We start from the raw sequence: 12306 nt of genomic DNA on the forward strand, positions 1-12306 counted from the left end.
ATTATAACTGTTGTTATTTATTATAACTGTTGTTATTTATTATAACTTGTTATATTTATTATAACTGTTGTTATTTATTATAACTGTTGTTATTTATTATAACTGATGTTATTTATTATAACTGTTATTTATTATAACTGTTGTAATATTTATTATAACTGTTGTAATATTTATTATAACTGTTGTTATATTTATTATTACTGTTGTTATTTATTATAACTGTTGTTATTTATTATAACTGATGTTATTTATTATAACTGTTATTTATTATAACTGTTGTAATATTTATTATAACTGTAGTTATTTATTATAACTTGTTATATTTATTATTACTGTTGTTATTTATTATAACTGTTGTTATTTATTATAACTTGTTATATTTATTATAACTGTTGTTATTTATTATAACTGTTGTTATTTATTATAACTGTTGTTATTTATTATAACTGATGTTAGAGTAGAGAAACTTTGGACTGCAGCTGCCTGGAGTGTGCATGTGCCACTTCACTCCTCCGTGGGGGGTTCCTCTGAACATGTCCACTCTGAGACCTGGACTCAGAAACCTTCAGGTTCAGAGAGGATCAGGACGTTGTCTGTAAATGAACGTTTCACGTCGTGTAAACGAGGCTCAGACTGGCTGCCCTGCCTGTCAGTCAAGAGACACATGTCAAAGATAGAAGATTAGCTGATGTCTAGTTTTAATGACATCTACCCAGAATACCTTGGAGCTCCACTGATAGATCGTGATTGACGTATCGAACACCCCTGATCAAGTGTTAAGGGAGCTTACCTCAGTCTTCACCTGCATCAGGGTTGAATCCAGGGAGTTCACAACCATCATCTCAACTCCAGCTTCCATCAGTTCCTGCTGGGACTGGGGAACAGTTACTAATCCTTCCACAGGAGCTGAAATACAAGATTAAACATTAAAAGAGTTTTTGGTTGTTTTATCATTTTACTAAAACACAGTTTGACCAAACCTTGCTCCAGTAGGATTCCAGCTTGTTGCTGCACTACACCCTCAGCAGCTTGCTGAAGGAGATCGGCCACTGTGGGATCCTGGCTGTGGACGGAGTGAATCGATGGGAAGTCTTTGGTGGAGACATCCACCACTCCTTCACCATCAGCTGAGCCACCATTCATGCTGTGCAACAAAAGAAACAGTGAAAACAAACGCTCTCTGACCGATCCATCAGGAGAAACATCACCCCCCCCCCACACACACACACACACACCCCCACAACTAAATATCCATTAAAAGCTAATAGACAGGGAACAGAACACTGCTTTACGTTTATCATAAAAACTATATCAACACTCTCAGAGTATATTCAGTTAAAACAGAAAGAGTTTACATACACCTCACTGAAAACTGTGTATTTTCATAAAGTCTTTAACATTTTATTATGAACATGAAGCAAAATTCAGTCTCTCCTCAAAAATAATTTTATTTAGTGAACGTTTTAGGAATTGAAATCAGACAAAATCGCAGATGACTGGTGAGACTCAAAGGAAAAAGAGCTGTTGTGTAGAAGAGCTTTCTAAGAGCTGTCGTATTTACACGATGACCTGGAGTTGCCATGACAGGCAGGGTTGCCAGATAAGACGTGATCACTACTGTACTGTTGCTTTAAAATGAACGACTTCCTTCCTTGTTCTCTTGATTTGAGAGGAGTAAAGGAGGCCATCTTTGTGAAAAGAAACCGTCCATCATTAAACAGGGGCGGAGCCTCCGAGTTCAACAGCCCCCCTCTTACAATGCTAGTATCACTCAACCCCCTGTGAATAGTGTTGGATTTCATATTTTTATACCTTTTTATCAAGCATTCAAATGTCATGTTATATAAAGTGTGTGCGTGTCTTTCTTCCAGGGTTGAACTATATTTATAGAAAATGTTTACTAATTCTAACTAGTTTACCTTTACATATAATCTTATATTAGCTAATGACATTTTACAAGTTCACATATGATATATTACAAGCAATCAAATCATGCCAGATAGCAGACTGATTAACATAAATAAAGCTAGAACACATCTCTTTAATTTAGACTTAATATAGTTTGACTAAGTAAAATCCAAATAAAACAAACTAAAACAGAAGCATAAAAAGGGATCAAGTAAGAACACGCAAACATGAGTTAGATAATAATAGTTATTAATTATTCCTAGAAAGAAACTAACTTTAGAACAGAATCATGTGGTATCACTAAGGTATAAGTAGGTTACACTGAAACGGCTAAAACAAAGAGCCGATTTTCACGCAGGTCGTAATAGTGGCTTATCTTATCTAAAGAATGTGCCAAGTCCCCGGCCAGAGCAGAGTAACCATGGCAACCTTTCGGTTAAACCAATCAGAGAGCCCGAAGTGTATAAAACACAGCCACCAGAAAAATACGGGTAGCATTTGCTGGAGAAGCGTCAGATCAGGTCGGTTTTGGTAAATGCTCCTGTATGCATACAGATTTGTTGATTTTATGAACTCTGAATACTTGTAATCTGTTGTCCAATAAATCTTTTGAACTAAGGTGGACTATATCAGCTGTTTGAACACCATTAGTGGCCATCTAGCCACAACAATAGCAAGCAGCCACTAACAATCATTCATTAGGCTGATGGTCCTCCTGGATCATGTGAACAGCTAGTTCTGGACGTCAACAACAAACTGGTTGATCCACCATGAGAAGGTGCTATTTATAAGACTGAGTTTGCTGCAGCTCCTCAGACTGAAGAAGTCCTTTGGATAAAAGACAAAACATTTCAACAAGTTTTTATTTTTTGCAGCCATCTAGAGGACCTGACTTAACTTTGTTAGATCAAGAAAAAGTTACATGTTTGTGAATCATTTCAGAAATGTCTTTGATGTCTAAGAGTTAAAGTTAATGCCTAAGAAATGCTCCTTTTGAAAATTGGGTCGCCACATCAAAATTCAAGATGGTCGCCACCATAAATGTCAAATCCGGCCTTAACATCTCAAGGATCAAAGTAATCACAAGACTTCTTTGTTCTTTCTTCTTCTTTCAGCTGCTCCCTTCATCAGGGGTCGCCACAGCAAACTGAGTCGCACGAAGACTTGGCAATTGTTTTTACGTCGGATGTTCTTCCTGTCACAACCACAGACCACCGAGCTACCACAGCCCTCTGTGTGGAGCGGGGAGCTGCTATCTAGGGCACCCGGGGGAGCAGATGAGGGGGGGCCCTGCTCAAAGGCCAAGAGAGAGGCAAATGAGGGTGGAGACAGGTGTGGGTGTTTCACCTTTCCCACCCACATTTTGATGTTGTCAGTACCGCGGGAGTTCTCTAGCCTCTGCGCCACCACTCTCCCAACTACCAAATTAAAGGTTGGCTGTTTAAATAAAACAAAATTAACACTAAAAGTAACCCAGCTCCACAGTTTGTCTTCATCTAAAACAAGCTCTTGTCCGGTTTTAGCTTCTCTCCATTGGCTCCCTGTCAAATCTTACTTCTAACCTACAAAGCTCTCAACAACCTAGCTCCATCTTATAGTTCCCTATTTTACTAACAGAGCACTTCACTCTGAGACTGCAGGTTTACTTGTGGTTCCTAAAGTTTCCAGCAGCAGAATGGGAGGAAGATCGTTCAGTTCTCAGGCTCCTCTCTTGTGGAACCAACTTCCAGTTTCTGTCCGTGAGGCTGACACATTGTCCAGTTTGAAGACTTTCCTTTTTGATAAATCCTATAGTTAGGGTCGCTTTGGTTTCCTGACCTGTTCCTTTACCCTTTGCTGCTATAACCTTAAGGCTCTCACATACTTGGGCAGACAGTTGAAGCAGATGTCCGCTTGTCCAGAGCCTGGTTCTGCTGGAGGTTTCTCCCTCACGAGGGAGTTTTTCCTTTCCACTGTTGCTTCTGTGCTCGCTTAGACAAGAGACTGGGACGAAGTGAAAACTGGCAGCGATCTGCTGGCGCCTTAGATAAATATCGTTATTAACTGATTTTCATGTGAATGTTCTGTTCAGTGCCCTGAGACGACTTCTGTTGTGAACTGGCGCAGTACAAATAAAGTGAATGTGATGTGTGACCGTGCACTGCAGCACAGCTACACTTATTTGTGTATTTCTGTAGCTCTCCGAGCCGGGTCGTAGAGGGAGCTCTCTGCTGCAGAATATATTGCTGATGCTCTCAGGTGGGGGGACTGGAGCAACATCCACTCAATCAGACTATGCGACAGGCAGACGGCTTGATATGTGGGAGATGGAGGACTTGAGAAAACAACGGACCGTGAATGTATTGCCTCCGAGCAGCCGTGGGAGGATCGTTTCACTGAAGTCGTCCTCGGTCCATTTTGTTCCGTGCTAGCTAACTGTTAGCTTGCAGCTCCTTGATGTGGACGCTGCTGCTAATCAGGATGAACGACTCGGATGAATTCAAAAAGCGTCCAATACAAAAACTCGACTCGGATGAAAGACAAATTAAACTCGACTCGGGTTATTTTTGTGTTATTCGGAAGGTTTTTTTACATTTAGAGACAGTAGCGAGGCGTGGGCCTTACACCTGAGCTAACGCTAACTACTAACACGGCTGTTAGCATTGTTAGCTTCATGCTAACCGCTCACAGCCGACAAAACTGCTGGAGCTTCTGGAAAACAGCTGAACAGATACGACTGGTTGTCGGTAGGTTGGAGTCTTTAGCTGTATGTTAGTTTTGGGACCTAGCGCAGGCTGCTTTGTGTCTTAAACGGGCTCCCTCCACGTCGGTCCGGCTGTAAAAGACGGGAGACAAAGACGAGGGAAAATGGACGCCTCGGTCCGAACTCCCCAACCAAGTTGACAAATTATCCCCTTTATTTCATCGCAGGTACTCGATACTTTATATTAGACCGACAGTGCATTTGTTGCGCCCACGGACATTTAAACGCATTTCGACAGGTTTTTCAATAACGATAGAGGGAGACAAACACTCTCCCGAGAAGCTACCAGGACCCTGAGCCCCATCGTGACACCTAGAGGCCGAATAAAGATCCTGCAAACTCCCCCCCTTGTCAGAAAAGTAGTGATACGTTACCTGTTTTATTGTGTTTCTCCTCCCGGTGAACCCAGCTGGAAGCACAGAGCCTGTGCTACAAAGTTGAACTTGTAAAAAGTGCGGTCTTCGCCGCAGTTTCTTTTATTTCCTCTCCCGCTTTAGCGGAGTAGCAGCTTATTCCACAAAATGGCAGTTGAGGGCTCAGTGCGCCTGTGCGGCCGCTGGGGGGTGGTGTCGAAGCCGCTGTAAGGCCTCTGATTGGCCAGCAGGGGGCGCCCCGGAAGTGCTCATTTAGACAGAAAGAATTACTCAATCTGCTCACGTGACTTTGGTTTAAAATATCAAACTTCAGGACTTTTCTCAATATATTATCGTTTAGAAATTAGAAAACCCCATTGTGGAACAACAGATACGTTTTTGTTTATAAAAAATGTGTATAAACGAGACTTTTCCGAAGTTGCACACATCCATCCATCCATCGTCTTCAATTATTCAACAATAGATTAAAAGCAGCACAGTATCTTGTAAAATTAAGGTTTGAGAAGATCTCTTGCGTTCAGAAGTTACTGAAAATATTAATTGTACCAAAACCTCTCCTAAATGTCCCCCTGTCAAACATTGTATAATTTGGAACAGAAAAAAATATTTAGTCAAAACATATTTTTTACCCTATTCTTCAAATTCTAAATTAAATGTAATTATTTTATAAGGCAGAGTTTCAAAGCTATTTTCTGTGACAGAGATCAGTTTGGTTCATCTTTTTCCAGTTTAATCCTGGAGGGACATGGAGCTGCAGATCCCCACACTGACGAGGAAAATTATTCTAGTAGGATTTTTAAAATATAGAGTTTTAGTTACTAATTTAATATTATTTGGGAAATTCTTTATTCACAAATGTACAGTTAGTGTTTCAGTTTATTCTAAAATCCTTAAGATCTTGTGAAAGCTGCAGTCTTACCCTTGTTGCTCATTAAGTATGGAATGCAGATGATCCTCAGCTACTACCACTTTAAATTTCAGACGAAAATCTGAAAAAGTGACTGACCTGTGTGGTTAGTAGACTTTGACGGCCATCTTGACTTGAACTGAGTCCAAAAATTAATCAGCTGTAAATGAGCATCCATTACCTTTAGGGAGTTTTAGTTAAATTTGTCCAGAGGTACATGATATTTTGTTAACACTGACACGTTCATGAAAGCACAGACAGAATCCTAACTGCATTTGGTGGTGGGTGATAATGTACATCCTGACCCTAGTGCACTCAGCTCAGGGGACACACCTGAGATCTTCGCCTCATGGAGCCACACGCCAAAATAAACGGGACAAACGAGCCTTCAAATAATAAAATAAATGTTTAATATATTGTTTACATTTGACACAAAAAACTGAAAATATGTGAGGGTGAGGAAAACTTCTTGGGCTCAACTCTGCACAGTTTACTCTGCATAAAGAAAGAAACAGATTGTGCTGATTTTGTTTTAGTTTTGTAATGATCTTAAATTCATCTGGATCTGTGAGGCACTTCTGTGAGCTGCAGCTCCACGTCTGCTGTCATTCACAAACTTTACAGATGAATGAGAAGAAAAAACACCAGTTAGATCCTGCAGACAAACATCCAGACAGGACATATGATGCTCCTCAAACAGCTCAAACTTTGCACCACACCAACTCACAATAATAATAATACATAATGATACATTAATAATACATTGATCATGTGTAAAAAACAACTGAATCCCTGGAAGTTGTTTCATTTGGAACATGTTGGCACGTTACACACCAGCTGCTCTGCTCTTTTCACACTTTAGATAAAAAGTTCAAAGCTCACACAAGATAAACCACAAACTAAAAAATCGTTCTGTGAGGTTATTAAAAGGCACAGCAGCGTTCAGAGCCAGCAGGGATCAGTGTGATGAACTCATGTTGACCTGATGATGGCGTCGCTGGTCTTAGTTCCTCCTGAACAAACAAGTGGTACTGATGTCCCCCCCCCCCACACCCCAATCAGTGAAGGATTTGAACAGTGCATGTTTGCACTTTTTCACATGACTGTTTTAGGTGCAATATCCAGATGTGCAGGAGTTACAATGTGCAGAACAGAGGTAGGTTTTTTAAAGGTCCGAGGTGGCACAGAGTGACGGATCCTGGCGAGCAGAGAGGAACTTTATCCACAACCAGGTGCAACGGCGGAGCCAGGGGGTGGCCTTTGGTGGCCTTGGCCCCTCATAGATTAATATTTGACCACCCCAATCTATACTTTTATTCAATATGAAAATTAGAAAGCATAGTTTCCTCAATGGGTGGTCAGTTTACATATATTGTATATCTATATCTATCTATATATCTATAACGTGATGAGCAGCTGTGCCCGTGGCCTGATTTTACCTGCACTTGGTCGTACTAGTGAAGAGAAACAACGCTGAGGGTTACACGTGCACGGACAAAAAGAGCGTATTTCCAGTTTCCCCTCCAGTCGGCGACGGGACAACAAGGTCGTGTGAGGCAGACTGGTTGGACACATCTGTCCAGCTGTGCTATCAAACGGTCAAACCCAAATGACCGTGCAGCTGCTCAATTTCAGCCTAATGTTGTTTTCTTGGAGGCACTTTTCGAGTCTGTTGATAAGCTGCCAGGCACCAGAACCAACCTGATCAGGCTCCAGAACCAACCTGATCAGGCTCCAGAACCAACACCAGAACCAACCTGATCAGGCTCCAGGTAGGACAATGGCTCAGGGGGCCACGGTTAATGAAAGCCAAGAGCTCCGGGGCTGGACATCCAGCTGTTATTCTCTTTAAGTAAGGTTGTTTTACAATTTAAAATCTAGTTTGATTTAAAAATGAACCCATTGGTGGGCTGAACTGATTAGGCCCCCGGGCCACCAGTTGAATACACCTGGTTTAAGATATGGGACAACACTGGTTTTGTATGGTTGCCCAATAAAAACCAGTCGAACCCTACAACACCACCACCTGCTGTGAAGTCTACGTAAGTTCTGATAACCAAACGATTGGAAATAAAATATCTATGAAAACTGAAATCTTATTTTACGATTACAAAAATAAAGTTCTGATTGTGAGGCCAGTTTCAGCCGCTTCATAAGAAGAATTCACGAAATAAAGAGCTCCTCCTGATAAATAATGTTAATTTCTGTGTATTGTGTGTGTTTTCAACTATTTTAACTCTTTTTGCTAATTTCTCTTATTTTCAGTGAACCTCTTTACTGCTGAGCAAGAAATCTTCTAAAATTCATGAACTAGCATGCATCAGATCTAATCTAATCAGATGATTTAAATTTTTTGTCTCCTGGCAGAAAAAGACGGAGCTCTCATTGGTCAGGACTTCACTGTCAGGACTGAAGGCCGAGCTCAGTCCGAGTCTCTCCAGAATGGGTTTGTTTGATGACTGACAGGAAAATTAACCAATCAGAATACTGATGTAGAGTGGGTGGGACCAAAGCACGGGACTCACGACTTCGTGAAGGCCTGGCAAGTTTTTTTTTGTTTTTGTGGGTTTTTTTGGACCATGTGAAGATTTGTGATGAATTCAGTTGTAGTTGCTCTAAAAATGTGAGGTTAAATATCACACAGGTTACATCAGTAATTTTCAATATTAAAGTTGTTTTCTGGTTTCATTACAAAATGGAATTTTATACAAACAGTAAGTTATGTGGATTTAAGTTAAAATTCAGTCAAAATAATTAAAATTATATTTTGTACTTGAACGCAAGAGGCTGGGTGAGCTGCAGGGCCTTCTGGGTAATGTTGGGACAGAAAGGTTGGACTTTTTCAGGTTCTGTGTTCAGGTGGGTCGTCTGTTGGTTCTGTTCAGGTTGTTGCTGGTGGCTATAAAGAAATGACATCATCAGTCACATGGTGGACCTCATGGATAAAATATGGAGAAGCCCCTCCCCTTTGGCAAGTCACTTCATTTTGGAACTAAACATAAAGATGACAACTCTACTGTGTCTCCAAGGTGAGCATTTGGAAGGATGGCACGTCCTTCATGAAGGCCCAGCGCTTATAGTCATGGTTCACCATTGGTGTGTGTGTGTGTGTGTTCAGTCAGAAGGCTGTGCTAGCCATGCTTCCCGGAGCAAAGAGACTCGGTAAGATGTCCTGAGAAATCTCCACATGTCTGTGGGCCATCTTTCCTTCTTCACCTGCTCCAAACAACAAACAAACAAACAAACAAACAAACAAACGAAGAAGAAAAAAATTAAACTGAGATACGCTCAGAACGTCATCTCATTATTGTTAGACAAAAACAACAAAAATAAGAGCACATGCATTTCTTCTAAAGCAACACAAACATTTACAAGCTCAATTACCCCCAAAACTTGGGATGTTGTGTGAAATATTAATAAAACAGACTGCAATGATTGGCATATGTCATAAACCCATATTTTATTCACAATGGAAAATAGTAAACAAGTGTTTACTAAGAATTAAGTTAATTAACCCTTGTATCGTCCTTTAGGGAAAAATTGCCACACATTTTTATCTTTTATGTGTTTATTTATTTTGGTGCAGTCAATAAACAAGATTTGTTTAATCTGAAAAAGCCTAAAAACTTTTCAACTTTTTAAAAATTTTGTCACAATGTTTTCAACTGTTCTCATAATCTTGTTACTGATCTTTTGATTTTATATTATTCATTCAATTTTTACTTCTACAGGTTAATCCCATTGAGCCCCGGGGACAGACCTGAAGCCCACAACATGTTTCTCCGCCTTCTTCTGGAAAAAAAAAGATCTACTGGGCTGCTTCTGACAGGCTGGAGTCAGGTCCTCTGGATGATTCTTCTTCTTGAAACGTTTCGTCTTTTATCCAAAGGACTTCTTCAGTCTGAGGAGCTGCAACAAACTCAGTCTTATAAACATCACCTTCTCATAGTGGATCAACCAATTTCTTGCTGACATCCAGAACCAGCTGCTCACATGATCCAGGAGGACCATCAGCCTAATGACTGATCGTTAGTGCCCTGATGGTCACCTGCTACGAAGGCTCCGCCCCCGTTTAACGATGGATGGTTGCTCTTCACAAAGATGGCTTCCTTCACTCCTCTCTATCAAGAATGTGAACGTCTTCATGCCTTGACACCTGATTTACTCTGACCTGCAGGCCAGCGGTCGCTCTCTCAAAGATGATGTTCACATCCTTCATAGAGAGGACCGTTCAAGAGGAGTAAAGGAGGCCATCTTTGTGAAAAGAACCCGTCCATCATTAAATAAGGGCGGAGGCCTTTGTGTCCAGTTCAACCTTAGATTACCTGGAAGAGTTACGTCTTCCTCAGCCAGAGTCGCTGTGGAGTCTCGCCTCTCATCCCGTCCGATAAAATCGTTTTAGTTTGAAAGTAAAGCAACAAGTCACTTGTGTGCACAGGTGAATATTTAGTACTAAAAGTCTGATGCAGGCTGCAGAATCAAGCGCTCCGCGGCTGACAGCGACCGACTGCCGTCGGTTTGTCCAAAGGCAGGAAGTAGTTACCGGGTGTCGTGTGCACTTGTAGCTCGCTTGTATTTACGGGTCAGTTCAGGAGAAAAAAGCAAAAAAACAAAAAAAAATCTAGCAATTCTATCATTGGCAGTGGTTAAAAAAATGATATAAAGAAAACAATGAAAAAACCCCTCGATGTTCGAAGACGACTGAAAACAAAGCCTCGTTTTCATCTACCGATTCTGAAAGGTCCGGTGGGATTATGTCAGGCTGAGATAATTAAAAAATTATATTTTTTTATGGGGAAAAATATTTTTAAATAGTATTTTTAAAGAAGTTAAATAAGGTGATTTTTTTTTTCCTTAGGGAGCATGAATGGGCATAAAGTTAAAGGACGAATCAAGGGTTAAATAACAAATTAACTAGAAATAACCATTAAAAAAACTAAGAATTTTAAATTTCAGAGCAACAACTTCTGAAAAACAGCTGAGAAAGGAGAACACAAGTCTGTCAAATAAATGGGTAGAAATAAGAAACAGCTCAGGAGTGTGTTAGTTTAACTGTGGACCATTCAGCGACGTGTGAAGCCTGAGTGAGCAGCATGAGCGGAACATTACCCAACTCCAGCAGAGCTCGTTTGGCAGCGTCTCGAACTTCCTCCTTATCCGTCTGACAAACATAAACCAGCTGCTCGATGCTTTCTTTGGCCTGGAGCGACAAACAGCAGGAAACATGCCGTGATTATATAAATGACACCCAAACAGCTTCTGAAGCTGGTTCAAACAAAACAGCTGAAATGGTTCAAAAAACTGAACGACTAATTTTCTCTGAAAGTCTTCATGGTCTCTCTGTGTGATCTCAGTTTAATTTCTATTACCAGTGGTAGAACGGGTTAATAAAGACCAGACACACTCAACAAGAAAAGCATCAGCATGAAGTTTTATCAAATATAAAACTGGTAAAGTGGTAAAGACAAACAGCTCCCGTGGTCTGCAGCCTCTCTGAGGGTGAGAAAGTGCAATGTGCATCATCTAGAAGACTCCTTTGTTTGTTTGTTTGTTTGTTTGTGTCTCCCTCTCTCCCTCTCAAACTAAAAAGAAAAACACTCAGGAGAAGCTGCATGTTTTACCTTTAGACACGCTAATGCTTTGCATCCACACACTCTGACGTCCAGGTCATCGTCTTCCAACATCTCCAAACAGTTTACCAGAGCCTGGCAACAACGAGAAGGACAGAGAATACACGGATTACTGTCTTTCATACAAACTCAAGGCCCGGGGGCCAAATGTGGCCTCCCTGACATCTCATCTGGCCCCCAAGATGTTATGTGAAATGTAAAATACTTCTATCTCTTGATGTTTTCAGTAATCTTTGATTATGATGTTGAAAGCACAACAGAGAAAAGTGAGACCAATCAAACTCTTGTTGAGGAACCTGACACCAAGAAAAGATGCTGGAGTTGATGCCGATTCTGAAACTGGTCCTTAGTTTGAAAAAGGTTTTGATTTTTGTCCCTTTTGTAAGTGGGTTTGACACCCCTGTGAGTATTAATAGCATGACAGTCTTAATTATTAAAACATGTTCAGTGTAAGGACAGTGATGACAGGAAGTTCTGTCAAAATAAAAGTCTCTCTCACTGACATCCTGATTCTTCCATGTCCGTTAGAAAATGTCTGATCAACTTTCATTGTCGAACACTGAATATTACTAATATTAATGAAAAATAAACAGATCATGAGTTTGTTTTTAAACACACAAAAACTGAATTTAAACATCCATCCATCCATCCATCCATCCATCCATCCATCCATCCATCCATCCATCCATCCATCCATCCATCCATCCATCCATCCATCCATCCATCCATCCATCCATCCATCCG

The 12306-nt window shown here is 40.7% G+C and overlaps 3 protein-coding genes across 3 annotated transcripts in view; all 3 read right to left on the minus strand.

The window, feature by feature from the left end:
- The window catches only part of ctcf (CCCTC-binding factor (zinc finger protein)), a 15074-nt gene extending 9903 nt beyond the window's left edge, over positions 1 to 5171 (minus strand). Inside the window, exons 1-3 of the mRNA XM_037683232.1 lie at positions 5026 to 5171; positions 981 to 1144; positions 791 to 906 (exon numbers count right to left, since the gene is read on the minus strand). Coding sequence (XP_037539160.1) covers positions 791 to 906; positions 981 to 1143 — 279 coding nt within the window. The 5' untranslated portion in view covers position 1144; positions 5026 to 5171. The remainder of the gene's footprint in view (positions 1 to 790; positions 907 to 980; positions 1145 to 5025) is intronic.
- Positions 1 to 12306, minus strand: part of lrp5 (low density lipoprotein receptor-related protein 5) — a 398826-nt gene that overhangs the window by 277723 nt on the left and 108797 nt on the right. The window lies entirely within an intron of this gene.
- The window catches only part of ripor1 (RHO family interacting cell polarization regulator 1), a 70865-nt gene continuing 67121 nt past the window's right edge, over positions 8563 to 12306 (minus strand). Inside the window, exons 22-24 of the mRNA XM_037683237.1 lie at positions 11554 to 11637; positions 11042 to 11132; positions 8563 to 9148 (exon numbers count right to left, since the gene is read on the minus strand). Coding sequence (XP_037539165.1) covers positions 9051 to 9148; positions 11042 to 11132; positions 11554 to 11637 — 273 coding nt within the window. The 3' untranslated portion in view covers positions 8563 to 9050. The remainder of the gene's footprint in view (positions 9149 to 11041; positions 11133 to 11553; positions 11638 to 12306) is intronic.

Source organism: Nematolebias whitei, chromosome 10 (assembly GCF_014905685.2).
Source record: "Nematolebias whitei isolate Nwh7 chromosome 10, NemWhi1, whole genome shotgun sequence".
NCBI classification, from domain to species: Eukaryota; Metazoa; Chordata; class Actinopteri; order Cyprinodontiformes; family Rivulidae; genus Nematolebias; species Nematolebias whitei.